Genomic DNA, 22,564 nt, shown 5'->3' with positions numbered 1-22,564 from the left:
TGGCACCGAGACAGACCCAGTCATGATTCCACCCGCGGGCAAGGAAACTTTCCACCGGGTGATGGGTCATATAACCAGGTTTCGTGGCAGATGTGCACACATAGTGGCCTTTAGAGAGAACAATGTGTGATTTATCGAGCCATACCGACTCAGAATGTCTGGAGAAACACGTAGAAGGTGTGCTGATATCCAGACCAGACGGGTATTCAAAACACTTGACACGTTCTGTATGCGTATGACGGGCGCGGTTAATGGGAGACATAACGTTTGATGACTAGTTTACGATATCGTATGCTTTATGACGTTTATTGAAGTTACGCGTTTTTAAACGTTATTTTGACACGTTTGTTCCATAAAAAACACCATCGTGTACATACTGCGATAGCGTTTTCATGCCTCAATTACAGTGTTGAAGACCTATTAACTTCGTTTTAAGTTACTCCTTCTAATCACCCTCATTAAATGGGTCCTGATTTAATGAGGGTGCTTCTAATGCGTTATTTCGACACCGGGAAATGATGCCATAGAGATATATTGTTACTGATGTGGCAGAGGAAATGCATTCCGTGCTGCCAGGTACAGCTATAGCAAATCCGTTATAGCTATAGCTAGGCACAGATACCAATGTACCCTCTGTTGCGATAACCCGATGCCGTAAATTCACAGACCCCTTTAATGAATGAATAAAGACCTTTATTGGACATACATACCCATGGACTGGGTTCAGTACAGGTCACAACAAAAAACATCACAGTTTGCAATTACATAACGTTGCATATCTATATATATATATATATATATATACAATGATAATCTAGCACTAGTCTAATGATCACGTTAATTTGGCCTCTTCTCGCTTCTTAGTAATAGTGTAAATATACGTACAGGTGGGTTGAATAATAGAGGGTTTATCTAAAGCCATTAAAAATATGAATTTTTCCGCTTTGCCAAGACGTATGAAATGGGGAAACCTACATGGATATGGATGTGTTCAATACTGGGCGTCGGGCGGGAAGTTGCTACTCGATCTATCATGATTTATCACTACCAAGTCAATCTGCTGCGTGTTGAAGATTTTTCCCTTACTTGTGAAAGTGAGCCTATAAACTCATGCGCGCCTGCCTCTCATTGCCAAGGAAGAGTTCTGGCAGTCAAACCGTCGGCTGGATATAGAAGACACAACATCTTTCTTGACACAACAAAAGTACAGTGCTCTCGTTCAAGGAAGCTTTCATGATATAGAAACACCGCAAGAAAGATCACTTGAAAGTGATACTCAGTTTACCACAATGGACAGACTTTGATTATCAAGATGTTTTGAAATACCTCTTCACTGCGCTCCTTACCAGCCGCCATGTAGATTGTGCGGGGTATCAGAAGTTGCCTGTGATTGAGGATGAGAGGCCGGGGCCTATAGCACGCCCTGTCAACGGTGATACATGGGCAGCGTGCCGACCGCTGACGTGTTGAGCACGGGTAATCCACTAACAACCACACCAGGGGCAGGCTGTCTCCATGAAAACTCTACAGCTTAAATCAGTGTAAATCCTACCCGGGTCCCCCAAAGGACGTGTTATGGACGTTTTCATTTGTGTTGGGTTCAGAAGATATCATGTAGATTCCATAACAAAAAACTTCAAATATCTTCATCATTCACCACCTTTGTCCCGCTGTACGTTTATAATCAAGTCATATTTTATCGATATGTCATATAACATGGAAGACTGTTGTGTCACGAACCTCAGTTGACACCGGTGAACATACATGGATCGAATTCAATTGCAAGTAAAACCTCCTTGGTAAAAGCAACCGGGATTTACCCCAAACTTTACACGATGACAGCCATGAGAACTATCCATTTCATGTCAGACAAGCAAATTTCCAGACCGTAAATGCACCGTTCTGACGAATGCCAATAGAAACTGACGGCGGGGCAGACCGATGGTGAACATCACAAGATATCGATGTCCGAAGATGTGGAAGTTGATAAAAATTCTAGTAGCCGCCCTCACCAAATGAGTAATGGTTTGACAGATTAGATACTGATTAATTTGAATGTATTTACTGAAGCACTGTCGGCTTTTTCAATCACATCTATTGACCACGCAATGTTTTTCTTCAATATTCTACCAGTAATTTGATTGCAATTTAAATGTCATCAGAAAGTGATAAAAAGAATCGCTTGATGGCGCTTATGTAAAATTGATAAACCCCACCCCACTCCAAAAAAAGAAAGCTTCAACTTAAAGCATTGAAAACAGCTTCAATGATAACCACAATTGTAACGCCTCCCTGGTCAAATTAATCTGAGCTAGCCACACGGGAGTTAGGGTAACATAAGTGTGTAGGTTCCGCTTCAGGGCCGCACTTCGAGCGGACTGTTTGACTGAGTGGCAGCTTGTCGATTAGAACATATTGCTTCTAGTTGAGGATGGGTAGACTTGTCAGGGAATCTATATTCGTGTGTCTATCGATGTGAACCATCCGTTCGAATGAGCTAGATTGGACGATTTACCGATCGGAAAAGCACGAGTGTTCATGTATGTTTCAATCAATGTTGATTCTCTACATCCACTCGTCCAGTATCAGCACACTAACGCTGATTTGAGTACCAAAAGAAAAGACAAGTAGACAGACTGAAGCTGCTATAGTAAGCTGCTGCAGACGCCCAGAATAAGTATCAACAGTTCGCAACAGTTTTAGGATCTTCCTTGATAAAGCGCATGTTGACTAGCATGAAGTTTGCATGATATTCTTTCTTGCTATTTCACTGCTTTAGTAATCTTTGATCATGTACGGTGAAACTCCCAAACAAATCAGATTCCCGATGATGTTGCCCAGACAATGAAGATCGTTTGATCAACAGTGACTTCATGAAAACATCACTAATTTTACATGAAAATTAGAATCGCATATAAACTCGTTCTTATATTCCTTTCAATTACATGTATTTGAAAGCGGTCCTGAGAACCCGCTGGGAAAAAAAATTGAGGCGCAGGACAAGCTACCCACATTTGTGGTAACCTCGTCATCCCGGTATTACCCCATAGGGTACTTGAACCTGCATTAAATCCCGAAAAGACCGTCTAAGCCAACGCACTATTTCTAATGGATAGGTATGACGTGTTGTATTCGTGGTTTTGATCATCACATCTTAAAACTGTTTTGTGTACTAAAATTGCGTTTAATCAAATATGTAAATCTGCTCTTGTACGTAATGAAAGGGAACCGTTTTGTCTACATTTTTTGTCTGTAATTGGATTTATTGAAGCGACTGTGTTAGGTAGGAATGGACTGGTAAGGCGTTCATTCTTGTTTTGCCGACACACTTAGCCTGTTGGTGACGTCATGGTGTGGCGGTCTGATGTACAGTTCTGAACAGTCCGCTATGTGGCGCCTTTGTCACATTCTAAAAAGGCACCCAGAGCACTTTATGAGGCTTGAAAACTGGAAATATTCTAGTTGCTGTAATCTTTATGAAATTGGCATTTAATGCCACTGTTAACCACATTTGCGTGCGGATTTCTTATCAAAAGTGTTTAAAAGCGGTACAAAAAAAAGCTATATGGTGATATTTTAGCTTCACGCGCCTACCGATACCGTAGCCCCGCCCACCTCCGTCAAAACGTAGAAAAATTAAAACATAAAGATGCAAATATTTGACGGACATGCAGTCACTCTCTAATTGATCGAACCGATGATTGTGATGGACAGTCAGGATCAGTCTATTAGGGCTTGAACTTTCTATCAGTTCTCACAAGGAGGTTAAAATATTTTAACCTCCTTGGTTCTCACCACACAACGACATCGTATCTTTGCTCCTTTAATGTCGATATGTAATGGTATAGTGTTATTGAAACTTACTATGTGTAGAAATGACTAGAAAAGTTTTTTTAGTAAAGTTTCAAGCCTCATAAAATGCTCTGGATGCCTTTAATAGAAGAATCTGCAGATGGACTGAATAAGATTCTTTTTTTTTAAAAGACACTTTTTGTCAGTTTTTTCCGTAAATCGGAATGAAACCAGTCTATGGTTAGGTAGAGAACACCAAAAGTGAAGCATTGCCGTCTGGTAAGTAACTAATGCACTGCAGCATTGATGTCTGAGTTGCTGTAAATGCAGAAATGTTGCCGATGGTTTTATGTTTGCAGTTTTCACGGCGACTGTTTCACCGCGAACTTAACACCACTGCGAACATTTCTGTAGCAGTATATGACAATAGCACTGCTGCAAACTTAAAACCACCGCGAACACCCCATTTTCTTAGCACGAAGTAAAAACCACGTGAACTTAAATCTAAATGCATTTACAGTTTATGGATTGGAAGTCTGTGCCTCTGTGTGTCTTTCCGGATATTTGTGGTCAGCATATAAGAACCTCTGGATGGAAGACCCTCTCAATGGATTGATGGCATGGGAAGATGAAGGTCAAGGTCGATTGAGGGCCTCCTGGTGGCTTTCCTCGGTACTGAAGCAGTATTTCCATTTTTTTAACTTTGTGAAACGGAGTCATTGTTTTCAGTTGATGTGTTAGTGAGGGTGGTGTCGTACTGCACATTGGTATTTGTATGCTAGGCACGTTGTTGACACTAACTTGCTGAGTCAAAAGTGATGGAATTAATTGTGCCTCACAGGCACAGTAGCCTGGAGTCCAGCCTTCTTAGCTTTAGTCTGCTACCCAAGCTTGGTTAGCGGACTAAAGCTAAGAAGGCTGGACTCCAGGCTACAGGCACATCACATCTCAATGGAGATAAATGCTCACTAGTGCCACCTAGCAATAGCTTCAGGAAATACATGTAAAAGGCCACCTCCTAATATCAAATGGACTATTCATCTGTATAAAGCTACAGCAATATTTCTGACTCTACGAAAACCAAGAAATCACACAAGAGCCAGCATCTGCAATTATCAAGTATCATTTCTAGTAACTTGCTTGCTTACAAAATCACTTTTTTGATTACATAGTTTCTTTTTCTTTTTTTTGTATCTTTTCTTGTTATCCAAAAAAACCAAAACAAAAAAGGAACAAAACATTGGAATGTTACAAACAGCAACAAACAAAGAGGACAAATCATCATACAAAATATATCGATACCCACGGGACATAAACACATCCTTCACTTAGCATAGGGACCCTCCCCAATTTTTCAAAGTCAATGTCATCCAAAAGGGGTCTGAGACATGTGAACTTCAGACAGCAGTCCTCCATGTTCTCTTTGCAAATAAGTGTGTACATGTATTCATTTTTAAGTAAGAAGTGTCAATCATATATAACATAAAGGACTGCTGTCCGAACTTCAACTTCATTACACAGCAATTTGTTGTCCTATGTAAGAGAACAATTGAGGAATTTTAGATTTAAGTACTCATGTGATGTCTATCAGCCATCATAATGGTTAGCCTATCTCTGGTAGCCAAGATTTGGAATTCAGCAATGGGCAGGTCGAGGTAGATAGAGCATCAGATCAGTTATGCAGATCTGTCAAGTTTACCATTACGTGATTAAAAAAGAGTGTGCAATGCCCCCATATCGAGTCAGAAGCACCCTACTTGAGGACTGACACTGACTGTTGCAGAAGTCCTGGTAGAAAGAGTTGAAGTTATGTCTCCATAAAGCCAGCCACAGAAAACAAGTACAGAAGGAGGTGCACTCGTTTCCCAACACAAAATGTACATAATCCACAGAGACTGCTGGGACAACCCACTCTTTATACAAAATGTACATGTTCTGTTTAGGTGGGTATCTAGCACAGATGATGATATGTCATAAAAGCACTAATTTTAGCACTAGGGCTCTTCATGGAGAGAGTCATGCAGACGGAGAGCCTTTGGTATAAAATCTATCCTGACTGGCTTACCGGGGAACTGTAAAATGATTTCAGAGAAGTTAAGGCTTTTGGTTGCTTAAAAGTCCCTTACTGCCAGTTGTCCTTTAGATGAGGTGGAATACAGATTTTTGTTTGCACAAGCTCTCAACTGGAGCATTCAGTTATGTAGGTTTAGATGCCGGAATTTTACCATCAAATGCTAGACAAAATTACCCTTGAGTAATAAGAAAGCTTTTCTGCAAATATTGAATGTACCATATTTCAGATTCTGGGTGTCACTGCTACTAGTATTACATTCATTCTCCAAAATTCTGACTAAAGTGATTGCAGGAAAAGATCCAGCATTTGTCTACCATCAGAATGTTTCCTATTGTATTGCTCAAGTACACTACCCAAGCAGCAGTATTCAAGCTCATCCATTTATGTGACAACAGGCAGGGGGTAACTAGTGCTGCTGCAATGTCTCTGCCAGACCTGACCCCCAAATGTTAAATCAAGTTGTCCAGTTTTCCTGAGAACCATTCAGGCAGCATGGACTACTAGACTTAACAATGGGGGTGTGCAGGCCTGTAGGGACCACTGCTAAGGGTGAGTCTATTTCCTCTTCTTTGTTTCCTTGACAGGTTTGCTGGGAGTGGCCATCGGTGCGTACTTGGATGCTGAGACCTTGTTGACATAGTAAAGAGCCACCAAAGAGAAGATGAAGCTAGAGTGGGGGGAAAAGTACCTTGTGTCAGTTAATTCAGAAACACACTGTACTATAAATTTCTGGGTGAAATTATCTCATCTCTCATCCCATCTATCCCTTAGTCTAACTATTTCTCTGGCAACCAGTTTTCTCTACCCTTTTAAGAAAATGTTTCACATTATGTCATGCCTGTCCATGCTCTGATATTGTCCTCCCATCTCTTTCATTGCATACCCTTCTTTCTTCCCCCTGGACGGCTCCTTGCATGATAGTTTTGGCTAGTCCCGATGACCATGACACAGTCATACCACTTCTCAGTCTTCTATTCTTTACTGTGGTTAGGGGGTCTTGGTATGGACTGATGGTATATATATCTCCTTTTCAATCCGGATTTAGGAAAGATTTCAGAACAAGTGATAACGTCTTCGTCCTCAAAACACTAATCGACCAGCAGACTTCCAAACCCGGGGGTAAATTATATACTTGCTTTATAGATTTTCGGAAGGCTTTTGATTCAATTTGGCGAAATGGATTATTTTATAAACTTTTGTCTTCAGGGATAGGGGGGAACTTCTTTAGGATAATAAAATCAATGTATCATAACATAGAATATTGTGTCAAAACCCCACATGGTCTGTCACCCTACTTTCAGTCTCTTTGCGGGGTGCGACAGGGTTGTAATTTGAGTCCTCTCCTATTCAACCTATTCATCAATGATTTTCCATCTCTACTAGATCCAACATCCTGCGATCCATTGATACTAAAAGATATTAATATAAATAGCATATTTTGGGCCGACGACCTTGTCCTTGTATCAAAATCTGAAGCAGGCCTAAAAGAGTGTCTGAGGACACTGGACCAATTTTGTTCCCTATGGAAATTATCAATCAATAAGAACAAGACAAAAGTAATGATTTTCTCAAAAAATGGACGGACAGCCGATTATAAGCATTCTCCTTTCAAATCTCAAGGTCAAGCTTTAGAGATAGCTAAATTTTACACATACTTAGGAGTGGACATTACACCGTCAGGATCTTTTAGTCGTGCCATTAAACAGTTAAGACTGAAAGCTCTACGTGCCTCTTTTAGATTAAAATCATTATTATCATCAAACTCAAATCCGTCAATCTCCCTAGCTATTGATCTGTTTAACAGTTTGGTGAAACCTATTCTGCTTTATTGCAGTGAACTTACTGGAATAAATATACAATGTAGAGACCTAATTTTCAAAGGAATTAAGGAATATCCCAATGAAAAGATCAGAACATCAATAGATACAATCCTCAGCCCTATATTGGGGTCGGATGTTGGTTTACTGAGAGTTAGTCGGTTAGGAAAGATATCAGACCCCACGTCTACAGTTACTCGCCCTGTTGTTGTTCGATTCAAGAAGTATAGTGATAAACTGAACGTGATTTACCAGTCAGACACATTGTTAAGGAACCAGAATGTCACGCTAGATCAAACAAAAATTTCGTATGAAATTCCTGACTTGGAATATGTACTTTTAAATTTTTGCAAAATTATACTACGTGTTCCAAAAAGTTCTATAAATGCCGCCGTAAGGGGTGAATTGGGAGTATTCCCGTTGTTCATTGACAGTCAAACACAGTTGATTAAATACTGGCTAAGATTGAAAAATTCACCTAATGACAAGATTGTTAAAAAAGCATACGACACTTCAGTCGAAGAAGAACATGACTGGGCTACTCACGTTCAAGATATATTATGTAGACATGGGTTCCAAAATGTTTGGCTTAACCCCGCAGTTAATGCCAATTATTTTGGAATTATATTCAAAGAACGTCTGAAAGACTCATTTCTTTCTGGCTGGAGGGAACAACTTAGACATTCCAGTAAACTACACGCATATTCTAAAATCAAAAAACACTTTGGCATGGAAACATATCTCACATCAATTCATAATAAACTGTTTGCAAATAGCATAACAAAGCTGAGAATCAGTGCACATTGCTTAGAAGTTGAAAAGGGTCGACACCACAACACACCAGCCACTCAGAGATTGTGTCCCACATGTAATGGAAGTGTTGAAGATGAATTCCACTTTGTAATGAATTGTCCAACTTATAGCAAAGAGAGAGATATGCTTTTACAGACTATTATTACTAAGACAAACTTCACCCTATCTGGTACACAGAGCGATATTTTCTATGTACTGTTGTCATGTCCGACTCCTATATCCATGTACATAGGTCAATTTCTCCATAAATCATTCGAAAAGTGAGACAGAATTACCCATACATGATTATATATTGTAACAAATACACTGGTTTCGAAAATATTTTGTACTTAGAATTGTAGGATAGATTAGCCTTGTAGTATTGTTGATTTCATGCCATACATTGTACCATGTACGATTGTTGAGCAATAAAGTTCACTTCTATATTTGACTACTTCATACTTCAGCATTCGAGATGTATCCTGGAATGTAATCCCTAGAATCTCCCAGAAGCATTTCGTCTCTAGGTGAAATAACACTGTGCAATGTACAAGACTGTGTGTTTGTAAAACTACTGTGTCTCAAATGCATTACTTCCTAAAAAAATACTGCAGTATTTGAAAAGAATGCCTCAACAGTATTCACAACTAACCAAGAATGTTGGAGCCTTTCTTTGCACCACAAACCTTGTGATTCACAAGGTTTGTGGTGCAAAGAAAGGCTCCAACATTCTTGGTTGTGGATTGTCTTGGATGATGATATACATATGCAAACTCTTTGTTATAGCTAGAACATTACAAAATAGTTATTCCAGAGCATAACTCACCATGTTGTGACACAGACTCGGTGTATAAGTCCTGAAGCAAACATGGCTACAGCTAGGGCAAACAGAACTGGAAAACAACATTTTCATTTTGTTAGAATACAACATTGAATGCCTTTATGAATGATAAATATTTTGACACTGTGAATTGTGAATGCTGCGATACTTACTGATACGTGTATAATAACTCTTTCTATGTTGGTTTCATACCATCTTCAAACCCAAAAATGATAAGCCAGTCTATAGACTCCATGTTGGTCACAGACAATGGCAAAGGTCAATAACATTAAATCATTCTCATGTGACAATACAAAATAAGAACCCCTAAGATTTAGCACTTTCCTTATATTCCTTTCCTTTCAACCCTTCCTTTGCCGTTCCTGCCTTTGAGTGTAAAGTTTTAACTTTGCCTCCACAGTTATGCATACTTTTGTTGACTTCCAAAACGTCTTAATGATTAATATAAAGACAAGCAAATGTTGGACCTCACCTTCTGGGAACACCTTGGCCTGGAAGCCACGACCGAAAAGCCAACTTTCAAAGTTGCTTGTGGCCTGGTAAAGATATAGTCAAGGAAACATGCAAGGACATGTAATGGAAATCGATATGAATCACTAGCAATATAAGTATTAAGTTGTTTCAACAACAAGATGATTGGGCATATTCTATAGTACATTTATACATGCCATGCAGCTAAGTTCATGTATCAAAACTTGTGCCCTCTACATGACTAGCTTACCGTACTTCAGTATCTGTCTCTGCATAGCCGGTATAACCGGCCTTTGGCATAACACACCAGCTTCGCAGGCACGTGGTGCAGAAGCAGCTGGTTATATTACACTGAACAACCTGTCACACCTAACCTTGGCAAATCTGACTGCAAGCCCTGTTTAAAGATATCTCCTGGGAATGCTCCTTTAGTAGTTCATGACAATGAGTAGGCTGGAAGCTACTTTGATAACTACTTATGTCTGAAGGATACGGTAAGGACAAAGATGAAGAGGTTGGAACCCAGGAAACCTCCGAGGATGGTCAGCCACTCCTTGGAGGCCAGCTGGATCTTGTACATCTGCATTCCTGTGGAGATCGGGGCATAAATTATTAGATCATACAGTCAAACCTGTCCTCAGCAACCATTCAGGGCACTGAGAAAAATGGTTGTACCTTGCTCCTTTGCACCAAAATTATGATGTGGTACCAAGTCTATACCAAATATGAAAGAGTGAATTTCTGATTGTGGTGAATGCTCTGTTCAAACTTCAAAGATAGGAAGTCTTGGCAACTTACTATCTTCATCGCAGTCACACGATCATCTTAATGATATTATCATTTTACAAAAATTGAAATTATGTTGGCAAAATGTTCCTACCTGCAAATAGCAGGATACACAGGGTGGATGCCAGTAGGAAAGACACAGAGGTGGGCACGGCTGGAAAAAAAGCAGGAACAATTTTAGCATCGAGTAACATGCTTTAACCACTGAGCACCATACAAAATTCATGTCAGTTGTTTTGTCCCAAGTCTCCGCACGCGAAAAGTATGCCTTCGTCCCTGCTAGCGCTATGCCTCACTGATCGGGAAAAATGCATTTTCAAGGTCTGCGTCACGCAAAGCCACAGGGCCTCTGATTCTCAACTTGTTGAATTTCAATACAACGCAGGGTTTTTTCTTTCAAAACCATTCTCTTCCAAATACTGAGCTAGACGGACCACATCTAGGTTGTGTCGTTATTCGAGAGATTCCGAAAGTGAGCTAAAAGAGTTTACTCCCACCAAGGAGGTTCCTTGCTCCCACCAACTTCTTCCACGATGCACGGCCACACTTGTTTGCGACCTTCTAGCGAAAAGTACAGCATGCACACAGCTTTCACATTCACTCCATTCCTTCCTTATACCTTAGTCAACAACCATCTTGCATTCTATGATCAAAAGTTGCCCAGTTCCCGCACAAAAGGGAAAACCACAGAGGAGAGAAAACTTCTGCTCCCTACTCACCCATCTTGGAAAGTGTAGAGGTGGCACATCCGGGGGATTTTACAGCTGTGCTTTCCGTCCGACCAATCAGATTGCAGAATACCCTGACGACTGACCAATCACAGTAGAGGAGGCAGGGACATTAGTAACCCCGGAAGTGAAAAGTGCTCCTATCTAACTCTCGTGGTTTGACCACCTGACTAATAAAAACGAGATTTCGTTCCTATATTTAATCATAGTACTCTCGCATTTTCACGCTGCAATTCCGCGTGACTCTATTTTCCCGGGAACGATATTAATAGTACTTCCGGTTTCTTTGTTCCACGTTGAATATTCGGGCGTGAATTTGCCAGGCTGTTAGGAATTTGTTGCCGGAATTGTTAAGATTTAGGCAACATTGTCGTGATTTCTATATGCAGATGGGAAGAGAGTTTTGTCCTTATGTTTCCTGACTACTTCTGATATTTTCTTGCTGTCGGTGAACTCGAGGAGAGGCCAGACAGGGGAAGGCAAAGCCCGCGACTGGACTCGGTATTCCTGCAACGCGCTCAGTGGCGCTTGCCAGGACGTGGGCTCATTTTTTTCCTTCGGCAAGTGTTAACCCAAAACAAGACAGAAAATGCTCATGGAGCCTACCTTAACGACAGCTGTTGCAAGGTATGTACCTCTCGCATCCGTTTTCTGGAACAGTGTGTCTAAGTGTGGTATTCTCGGCGAGAAAGGAGGACGTCGCCGCCTGGGATCCGGATAAAATGGCGACAGGCCGGCAGAAATATGTTAGCACATGATTCACACATGGAGACCGCTACTCACCATTGGAACCGCATGCTCAACACGAACAGTGAGCATATTCAAACTCCCATTGGTCCTCGTAGGTAATGCTGGTATATTTAGTTGGATTCTGCTCGCGCAAAAGGAGTGAATGTTGTTCAGATTTGGGTGCAATATTTTTGGGGATAATAATTATTTTAACTTTCATTGAATGAAAGAAAAACGGCCAACTACGCCCCCCCCCCCATAGCCCATACTACTTTCCTTGCATCCCAGTGCCTGTGGTGTTGAAAGAAGTATGCAACATTCTGATACACAAATATGCAAATGAGAACATTTTTGTTGTTTCCCTGAAGCATCATGTTCGCACTCAAATCTCAATGTAAAATTGTATTTGAATAGGAAACAAACCGGCACCTGAGATGCCCCAAATCGTCTTTTCTGCTGTATTTATCTGAACACAAGTTTCACATCAGTTGTACTTTGAGTAGATATCTTGCACGAGTATATTTTAGTCTTGAAGCCAACTTAAAGATGTAGCTGTTGTTTCAGGGATATGCACTGAAACATAATTTGGCTGGCTAGTAACTGTGGCAACTGTTACAGGACTTACCTTCACTTGCTGTCTTGTATATACGGGCTATATACAAGGCTGTAGACAGCAAGTAAAAGTAAGCCCTGTGGGCTGTAACAGTCGACATGGCTAGCTGGCTAGTAAGTTTGTCAATGGGTGGGTGAGTTGAAAAATGTAGAGTTGTGTGTGTACACATCCACGTTGATGTGTAGCCAAGATACAAGTCAACATGACATGACTGCAAACTCAACTTGGCACAATGTGCCCAAGTATTAACCAATAGCTGCATTTTTCTGTGTGTGTGTGTGTGTGTGTGTGCAACCCCACAGGCACATCACTGGTGGTCTGCATACTTTTATTCACTTAATATCTTGTCATGTCTATATGCATTTCTGAAAGTAAGTTCTCCTTGGTGATATGAATGATACAAAAAGAATGCAGGAAGTTTTTAAACATGGTCACAAAAGGCCTCAATAGCCTCATAAGTGTTTTGTCATCAGTAACTCATCCAGAACTTTTATTGCTCACATTAGCACTATTGTATTTTGTAAGGGTGCATGTTTAAATATTCACCTTGAATATTCACCTTGTAGTTCAGCCAGTAGGTACCCTTAAGAGTAATGAGGCTGTGCCTAGTTGGTGCTAGTACTGCGCATGGTAATTTCTTGTTCGCTTCTTTTCTCCTTCCTTCATGATTTGGGTAATTAACTTTCTCCCTGCTGAGTTAACCTTTTGACACCAAATTTGCATTGCTCCCAGTGTTAGGCAGCAGGGAGAATGTTAAAGCATGGCTGGGTCGTTTTGATTGGTGGCTTGTCATTGCCATGGTAACCTAATTGTGCCAGATTGAAGGAACAAGCTGTTTGTCACAGCACATTTTGTCTCCTTTGTCTGGCCATTATTCAAATTGAAAGAGTGGTTTGTTTTGAAAAACATGTCCTTTTGTTAAATACAAGTTTCAGTTTTGGGCTAGTTTAATTGGATAATTACCCTCGTCAGTGAGATAGCTGTAATCAATAAGTTTAAACTTAGTGGCAGTAGTAAAGACTAGAGTAGACATTTGTTATACTGTTCATTATTGTCTGTCCGTCCACTTCGTGTTACATGTACATGTACCTGCAATTAGCCTACGGGCAGGAATTTGCAATAAACTTTTCTTCATTGACCTGTAAGCAGTAACTTGTACAGTGTTAGACTTTACATTATCACAAATTGTTTAACCAATGTTTGTCTATAAAGTCAAACATGGTAAAGATTAACACACCCAAGCAGTTGTATTTTCTTTAAGTGTAATAACTGATGGCTTTCATATGGATACCGTAAAATCTTTGACTGTAGAATCCTGAAGGTGATGTTGACCCTGAGAATGCCAATGTATGAGTGAACTTGTGCCAGTTTTCTACAAGTGTTCTGTTGCCATTTGCTATGCTCATGGTTCAATGAGGAGAATTCTGTTTTCTTATGCATATATTATCTATGTTAATTTTCAGCCCGTGGGGCTCACAGTTGCCATCCAGAGAACCTGAGGCAGCCCCTCATGTGTACCACAAGTACCTGGACACTGGGGACTTGGATGCAGACATCCAGGCAATAGAAGCAGAAATAGAGAGGTAAGGTCTCCTTTCTTTCTGAAGTTTGTGTTGCAGAAGTGGGTTGTTATTTCTGTGAGGAATTGTTCAGATCTACGACAACATTTGTACGTGTTTGTTTTGTTATGAAAGTGCTGACCAATAATTTCAGCCCATGGGGGGAAGTTAGTAGTTCACAGCCTGTTGCCTCAGCAGGAAGAGTGATCAAATCTTTGCGATGATGACATTTTAGCGGTGGAATATTGACCATGAAATTTGCGAGAATTAAGTTACTGTTTACAAGAATTACAGTCATCATTTGTAGCTCTGAGACAATGACAGTGCTGAGATGGAATTCGACCGGTTTCGACTTTATTCGTCTTTATCAAGAATGACCGATCGGACCACTCCTCTTTTTTGTGCCTCGAGTTACAAGTTATTAACAAGAATTACAGTATACATGCCTGTGTTAACCTCTGCAGAGTTAAACAGGAGAAGCAGGTGACTCAGGAATACAGAAGAAACCTGTCGACGGGCAACAGCGCGTCCTGCTCTACCTCGGTGGCCAGCTCAGAGTACGACGGGGACGAGGACACCATCATTGACGTCGGAGGCATCTCAGATAACTTCTTCAGCGGTTCGGAGTCAGACTACTTAAATACATCCATCTTGAACCTTCTCGAAGATGGAAATGCAACAGGTGAGTTTGACCATTGGACATTTAATATGTCTAGAGTTAGCACTTTGTGCTAGGTATTTTCTGTAGCAGAGGTTCCTGTATGGTAATTGAAGAGGGTTTTTTTCTGATACTATGATGAGAATGTATATCGAATTTGAATTATGTGTATGAACTGTACATGTGAGTTTAAAGAAGTTTGTTTATATACCTACCTCTATGCAAAGGAAACATGTTAATTCAGTGTGCAATTGATGTTTACAAGCATGTGGTTTTTTGATGATTTTGATAACAGCACTAGACGTGAAGCTAAGATTAGTAAGCAAGTACATGTAGTGATTATCTTGTCTGTTATCTTCTTAGACCATGTTTCCCTGAGCACCTTCGAGTTGTCCGACAGTGACCTTGACCTTCAAGTGTCAAACAACGTGAATATAACACAGAGTAAAGATGACAACAAAACAGAGAGCATCCCCAACCTACCAAATCCACCCAGCCCGCCGAAGAAGAAGAGAAAACACCTGGACAATGTCCCATGGTAGGTAGTTGGTTGTTCGGTTACACACCATGAAATCAAGACTTACTGTAGAGTCTAGACTTTCTATTCTGTCATGCATAGTCACTGTCCTTTTTAAGCTAATTTTATGGCATACATTATGTTTGTCATAGATGAGATTATTTTTGCAATCATACCTGTATTACAGGGGTCATAATCCTGGGTGCACATGTACTTTTGTGCACCGAAAATTGGAGCTGAGCATCTTATTTTTGACAGTGGGCGCAGTGCACATGCATGTAGATATTTGCTGACATTCTACTTTATCTTGCATGTATGCTTTGCAACCAATTTTTTTTCAGTGTATCTAAATTTTTAGATAATGTGCACCTATACTAAAAATGAATTTCAAGCCCAGTTAGATCATTGGTATGCAATCGATTCCAAGTGCACCACAAGCAAAGCTTTCTGCATTGTCCTTATTGCCTGAAGGTCTTTCTAGTGGTGCTAGAAAAACACAGCAAGTTATAACTACCAACTTCTACAGTGATATGAGATGTTGGCTTTAAGGCTTGCAAACAATCCGACATAATCAGTTTTACCTGTTCACGGCAGCCTCACCTCCTTTGTGTGACACTTTTCTTAAAGGTTGCAGTCCAGTTGCATAGCTGAAAAATTGTGCAACTAAGATGCCTCCATATCCATATTTGGAAAAATGAATTTGAAGCCTAGTTAAAGCATTGGTATGCAATTGATTATATTTGAAGATTCACTTACAAAGCAATAAGTATGATTTGTGCCTGTTGACAATTTCCAACTATGGTACTATGGACAGTAACTTTCATACATGGTGTTGTAACATAAATGAAGATTTCTTGTATTCTTGTGCCGACAAATCTATTGCCCTACAATAATGTGTGGTAGTTGTGGATTTGTCAGGGATTAAATTGAGATTTACCACAGTATGTATGATTACCTCTTGCCTAGGTACCAGACCACCGTGCTACGGTGGCTAATCCTTCGGCAGGGGAAGCAACTTGCCCCACCACCACAGATACTGAGATAGTACACAAGCCCCTTATTTCCTTTCACAATAGATATTAGAGATCTGCAGCCAAGAGAGACCTGGTGCCAACTCTATCCACTACTAGGCCTTCCCCGGCCAAAAGTGGTCATCGTCTCGCATCATGGGAAGGATCTGGTATCCAGGCTAAGTTACCTCTGATCCAAAGATACCACAGATGATAACAGTTTGTTCTGTTGCCTCCACAGGACGGACATGTCAGATGAAGAGCAGATCAGCGTGGTGGAGAACCTGAGTCATGTGATCAGTAACAGCATGGGCCTGCGGGAGCAGCTGGAGGTCATACGAATCATCAGTCCAGATGCCAAAATACACCCCTCGGACAACGAGTTTGTCATAGGTCAGGCTTTTGTTTTCATTCTTTTTATTGATTTTCAAAATAAGAAAAAAAGACCATCGCACACATACAAAATAAGTAAAACGCATGAGTAACAACACAACTGACAGGTAAAACCAGGAAACAATAATGGATGGTCACAAATGATTAATGAGAACCCATCCATTTATGGTGATTATTACACACAAAAAAGAAATAGTTTAGGTTGAAAGGTCAGGCTTTTAAATACCACTTTTGCTTTAGAAGTATTTTGCCACTGGATTAACAGAACATAAGATTCGTGAAAATGATGGTGTCTCCAGGAATGATGAACCACTGAAATGCTACTGCAGCAACTGACAGTTTTAATGAGTAAGGAGCAGTGTGGACCCAGCTTACATTTTGTTTATTGTGTAGTACGAACATTGTTCTTATTGTGAGAAAAGTTGCCCTCTATGAATATTCTATACAAAGTACAAAAGAGGTTATGTAATGTTTCTAAATGCACCACAAGCAAAACTTTCTGCATTGTCCTTATTGCCTGAAGGTCTTTCCAGTGGTGCTAGAAAAACACTGCAAGTTATAACTACCAACTTCTACAGTGATATGAGATGTTGGCTTTAAGGCTTGCAAACAATCCAAGACAACCAGTTTTAACTGTTCAAGGCAGCCTCACTTCCTTGGTGTGAAACTTTTCTTAAAGGTAGAAAACCTTGCAGTCCAGTTGCATAGCTGAAAAATTGTGCAAATGAGATGCCTCCATATCCAGAGTTATGCAGAATAAGTTCGACTACACATGTTCCAAATTTGGTGCTTTTACTAAGTTTTAGCCAAGTCTGCACAGTTCAGGTAATTTTTCCAGCTATTCCGCTGGACTATTGAAAAAACAGTCTCATACTGAACCTACATTTCTCCTCCTCTGCAGATCTAGATGTGATAGATGATGCGAAGCTGCAGCAGGTGCGGAACTTCGTGAAGACGTGTATAGACAAGAGAAGTAAAGACTGCAGCTCGTCCTCCAGCAGCTGCAGTGAATCCAGCAGCAGTGGCTGCAGCAGTTCCAGCGATGGACACGTGCACGCCATGACGCAGGCAGAGAAGACAAAGGAATCAAAGGTCGGTTTGACAGTGTATTGATAGAACAAATTGCTTTCAGTTTACTCTAACTTTGTTTAGCTTGACAACGGTTATGAATTTGAAGAAGCATGTACTATATAGATTGATAGTTAGGTCATATTTTATTATGCTGCTTTTTTAGATTGTATTTATTGCTTTGTTTGTGACTTGTAGTCTGTGCAAGTTTTGCTACGTGTTCTGTAATGTTTTATGTGTGGGTCACGACACCAGCAATAGCTGCCTGTGTCCCACCTGTATTGTACTGTCGCAATTCTAATAAAATAAAAATGAAAGGGTCAGTTCTGTTTTATACTAGAGGCAACATCAAGATTTAACTAAGCTTCAACTTTGTGTCTTAGCCACATTTAAGTGAGAAACTCAAATCTTATGCTTGTTCGTCTTGTAGAGACAATCTCGCGAAAGAAGAAACCAGCTGAAAGCACTGAGACAGAGACAGAAGAAAGAACACAGACAGGCCATGAAGGAAAAAAGAAGTGGATTTTTTGGCAAGGAGGAGGTATGTAGTCAAGACATGATGTCATTTCTTGTATATTCATTGTCATATCCGACTAAGAACAAGGTAGCCATTTCCAAATATTGTAATACTATAGATTCCATTTAATACTTGATATTTAGTACCTAAGATATGTTCCAGTGATGATGTTTGTATTCTTCTTCTTCCAGGTCCTTAATTTGCAGAGGGTAAAAGAAGAGGAGGAGGAGGGTCTAGACGTGGACATACTTGGATGACATCACGCTCCCATGGGAGTTTGTTACTATAAAATTCAGTTTTGACAAGTCTGCCCAGTTGCAATCTTATTGTGCTGCATTGTTGCAGAAAGTTCTCAACATGGTTCCAAATTTGAAGAAATCTGAAGCATTTTATTTCAGTAACAATGTGGCCCAGAGTATTGTAGTCTTCCAGTACACATTTGGAATATAACATGATTGTTCTTGTGCAAAACTTGCTCTGTGTGTGGGTTTGATGAGACTACAGAACTGATTTGTCATTTCTCATGGACGACATTGCTGTTTGTACTGAAGCAAAAGGCAGACAGTAACAAAGGTTATCTTTGAATTTGAAATGTTCTTGCTACTCTCAAGTCAAAGGAATGAATCTGGACCCCCCCAGTTGAGTACCAAACCACTGATGTGTAATGGGACTTTGAATACTAGTCAGGTGTTGTGAAAAGGCACCAATGATTCAATTTTGGTTTATGTATCATTCCCTCTTGATAATCAAGAGTGGCCTACACCAGAGCTCTACAGAAATTATGACCCAAAGATCATCAGATTTATCATGACTGTTGTCATCATTCTTTGAAGATTTTTTTTTATACATATTAGAGAACTTTTGTACGAATATGAGTTGCTTACGTGATGATGACTTTCTGCAATAAATGGCTACAGTATCTATGACTTTACTACCACACAGAACATGGCCGTTTGCACTGTGTCCATCCCTCTCTGGGGAATACAAAGATGTACTTACCTGAACCAAATGTGTAGTATTTATTCAATATTAACTGATATAAAAGAGTGAAAATATCATACCCGTGCTGTCTGGAGGGATGCACACTTTGCAAAGGCCATGAAATCTATGGCAATGAATTTCAATGATTAACATCTCTGCAAACACGCTAAAGAGTGGCCAGATACTGACCAGGCTCAACAGTGAAAATGAAATGTGATGACCAGATGCTTTTGCTGAGTTCCTGGCGGTACCGGCCGAACATTTTGTATATCATGCCGGGGGGAGGCAAGATGACAACTGCTTGGAGACAGAACCATATGTGAGAATATTGGTACAAGTGTTGCAAACTTGCCTCCCTCCTACTCCAGCCATGTTGATACGTCCTCTGCATTGTTTCAGGCAATATTGGCATGCTTAGTCATGTTTAGGCGTACATAGTTTGCCAGTGAACTTGACATGGGTATCTCATACTGAATACAGTCCACAGCAAAAAAGTATTGACTTACTGGCTTTGTACTGAAGTTTAACATGGAACACTATGGAAAGTTTTTGTATCTTGAAATCCCCTTGAACAGTGTATTCATCTCTTTTGGTCACAACAGCATTTATGTTGTCATGTCCCTGCTAAATTGAAGCTGTTGGATAAAAATGTTAGCCTCATCTTTGACATGAATTCTCCATATCTGGAAACAATATAAAACTGCATTGTTTAAAACAAACTTAGGTTGTGCCCTATTGAATTGTTTTTGCAGATAGTTGTATGAATGTTGGCTGTGTACTTCTCAAGAACTCATCCACTCGCCATATGTTCTCTCTCACTGAATACCAGTTGCAATCACTGGCACTCCAATGGTTTGGATTAGCCTCACATTTGATGGTACATGGGAGTCCATGAAAGAAATGTGAAATGTTACTGCAACAAAGAACAACAAGGATTGCAAGCTATGTATGAGGCACATATGAGACAGTACCAAAGATGAACCTGTTTTTGGCTCAATTTACACAGTTATCTAGCCTGAGTGTCATCCTGTTTAGTTACAGGCTCTGCCTTCACTGTGAAGGCAGAGCCTGTAACTAAATAGGATGACACTCAGTCTGACAGTTATCCTCAATGACGATTCACTTTGACAGGGAGAGATGTTCATGTTTTTGTCCGGGATTATCGACTTACAATTCTCATGCTGCAGCCTGCTCAGAGCGGTGAGTAACCCAGAAACGATCAATGTTGTGAGGAATTGACTCACAGAAATCAATGAAGTTTTGTAATGTGAAAGAAATTGTGTTTTTCAGCTCCAATGTATTACCCTTACAAGGTCTGAATAAATGCAGATGACACTCCACTAAGATTGTACTTCATTCTTTGAAATTTATTTCTACAATTCTTTGTCGGACATTGCTACTACAATGTAAAGAGAACATAGTCTGGCACCGATAAAGACTGACTGGTGAAATGGTATTAAATTTCGACTTTGAAACCATGTCATAATTCTTTTCTCAAAACCTTTACATTATACATCTGATTTTATACCTATGTCTCTTCAGATCAATTATGCAGTCTCAAAGTACAGCAAATTCACAGGTCTCTAACATTGGGTGCACAGCTGTATCGTGTTGCAATCCAACCGTGTGCCCTACGGAAGACCCGAGCTGTTGTGCCTATCAGCTCAAACCCAAAGTGATTACTCCTCTCCAGGAGGGGTTTTCCGTACCACTCATCTGTGTGGTTTACGATGAGCTCCTTCCCTTCCTCAGTCCTTGTCAACGTTAGATAGACGACAGAAGGCAAGGCGATGTCAAGTCCGATGCCGCGAAGGCAGTACTTCTGGTTCACCGAGATACGGACCCAATCTTCGGAATGGTCGACTTTGTAGCTGAGTGTCTCTGATGTAGGGATGACCTTGACCATGTTGTACCAGGCTGCTGCTATCTCTCTCTTCCCCTTGAAGAGGAAGCAGGGGTCCTCTACTGTAGCATCCGGGGCATAGAACTCCATCGCACCCAGTGAAGGCTTGGACTGGTACAGGCTGAGGACGGCTTGCACCATGGGCTCCCTGGACTTGGGTGTTGCACTTTCCAACTGTAATGTGAAGATACATATACATAACATTATACCTAAACTCATGACTAATTCCTTTTTAAAACATATCCTACTGTATCTAGATGATGTAAAATCTGTAGACGTACTGCGAACACCTGGTATGTCCTGACGCACCAGCTTTACAATAACAGGGTGATAGTTGAATATATCACACCAACTGACTTATCAAGAAGCCAGCCTTACCTTGGGTTTGGCCGGCCCGGGCTCCATCCCTGAGTGAAACATGTCCTTGCTGCCATCACTCCAGTTTGGTTGGACGTTGTTAGGCGGCGCTGTTTTGAGATGATAGACCAGGTAGCCCTGTAGTCCTACATAGTAGAGGGTGGCTCCAGTGATGACCCGCCTGAAGAGTAGATTCATTTCTTATGGACCTGAAAGTACAACAATCGTAGATGATGAGACAATAGGCTGTGAACACAAACAAGTGGTCAAGCCATTGGGTATGTCAACTTGGGGAGGAAGTTCTTCCGGTACAAGGAAGAGGGTCTCAATGCTCTTTTCCATAAGGCGTAGGCAGCCTATTTTTATTTCCCATAATTTATAGGGAAATTTTGCATTATTTCCTTCCTTGATTTTAGCGTCAATACAAGCATTTATTCTTCTGAATTCAGCATTACCCATTGTGAGGACCTCCCATGCAGACCCTCAAGAAACAACAGAGCACTTCACCTGAGCAGGTACCATAGTCATCTTCATTCTTCCAAAAGTAACCCTTTGAAAAGGTGACACCATATTTCAGCAGCATCTTATTTCCGATATGATACTCCAGCAAGTCTCTATTGTCGAAATCAATATTCCCAGTAAACACTAACTATGCTGAATATATCCAAAACATCATACTACAACATCATATGAGACCTCTGAGTGTGTCCCCAAGTAGTACGCCGCCCCCCTCCCCCTCACCAGTCTTTTACTTTAGTTTTTACCACAGAGAAAAACAAATAACCTCCGATCGTAATGGCGTTACATCCAGACAGCAACAGGAAATCTTCGACGTACGTTGCGAAGATTTACTCACGGCGGGGAGGTTGTTAAAACAACCTTCTTACACACAGTCACACTGTAGGTCATCACAAGTTGGCGATAGCGCAAGTCAAAGGTTACGAGGTTAACCGAGGTC

The 22,564-nt window shown here is 40.6% G+C and overlaps 3 protein-coding genes across 8 annotated transcripts; 1 reads left to right on the top strand and 2 right to left on the bottom strand.

The window, feature by feature from the left end:
• Positions 1-4,899: 4,899 nt before the first annotated feature.
• LOC136428636 (keratinocyte-associated protein 2-like) lies at positions 4,900-11,331 on the bottom strand. 3 transcript variants are annotated; one of them, XM_066418310.1, is made up of 6 exons: positions 11,293-11,331; positions 10,668-10,727; positions 10,281-10,375; positions 9,789-9,852; positions 9,302-9,368; positions 4,900-6,533 (listed from the first exon to the last, which is right to left on the bottom strand). In XM_066418310.1, the coding sequence occupies exons 1-6, from the start codon at positions 11,294-11,296 to the stop codon at positions 6,422-6,424; spliced, it is 402 nt and encodes a 133-aa protein (XP_066274407.1). In that variant the 5' UTR covers positions 11,297-11,331; the 3' UTR covers positions 4,900-6,421. The 3 variants fall into 3 exon arrangements, with proteins under 3 accessions (XP_066274407.1, XP_066274408.1, XP_066274406.1); XM_066418311.1 differs by lacking the exon at positions 11,293-11,331 and adding an exon at positions 11,193-11,217; XM_066418309.1 differs by lacking the exon at positions 11,293-11,331 and adding an exon at positions 11,093-11,186.
• Positions 11,332-11,566: 235 nt separating this feature from the next.
• On the top strand, positions 11,567-20,686 carry LOC136428631 (protein FAM199X-B-like). Its single transcript, XM_066418296.1, has 8 exons — positions 11,567-11,928; positions 14,107-14,226; positions 14,667-14,884; positions 15,224-15,398; positions 16,629-16,780; positions 17,682-17,872; positions 18,279-18,389; positions 18,557-20,686. The coding sequence occupies exons 1-8, from the start codon at positions 11,891-11,893 to the stop codon at positions 18,620-18,622; spliced, it is 1,071 nt and encodes a 356-aa protein (XP_066274393.1). The 5' UTR covers positions 11,567-11,890; the 3' UTR covers positions 18,623-20,686.
• Position 20,687: 1 nt separating this feature from the next.
• Positions 20,688-22,557, bottom strand: LOC136428634 (uncharacterized). Of its 4 annotated transcripts, none has more exons than XM_066418300.1 (3): positions 22,371-22,557; positions 21,628-21,815; positions 20,688-21,423 (listed from the first exon to the last, which is right to left on the bottom strand). In XM_066418300.1, exons 2-3 carry the CDS (start codon positions 21,802-21,804, stop codon positions 20,920-20,922), a joined length of 681 nt encoding a protein of 226 aa, XP_066274397.1. In that variant the 5' UTR covers positions 21,805-21,815; positions 22,371-22,557; the 3' UTR covers positions 20,688-20,919. The 4 variants fall into 4 exon arrangements, with proteins under 4 accessions (XP_066274397.1, XP_066274396.1, XP_066274399.1 ...); XM_066418299.1 differs by having other exon boundaries at positions 22,391-22,557; XM_066418302.1 differs by having other exon boundaries at positions 22,444-22,557.
• Positions 22,558-22,564: the final 7 nt, after the last annotated feature.

This window comes from Branchiostoma lanceolatum, chromosome 2 (assembly GCF_035083965.1).
Source record: "Branchiostoma lanceolatum isolate klBraLanc5 chromosome 2, klBraLanc5.hap2, whole genome shotgun sequence".
Lineage (NCBI taxonomy): Eukaryota > Metazoa > Chordata > Leptocardii > Amphioxiformes > Branchiostomatidae > Branchiostoma > Branchiostoma lanceolatum.
Note: the sequence above shows the minus strand (reverse complement) of the source record. Positions and strands in the feature narration are given on the sequence as shown.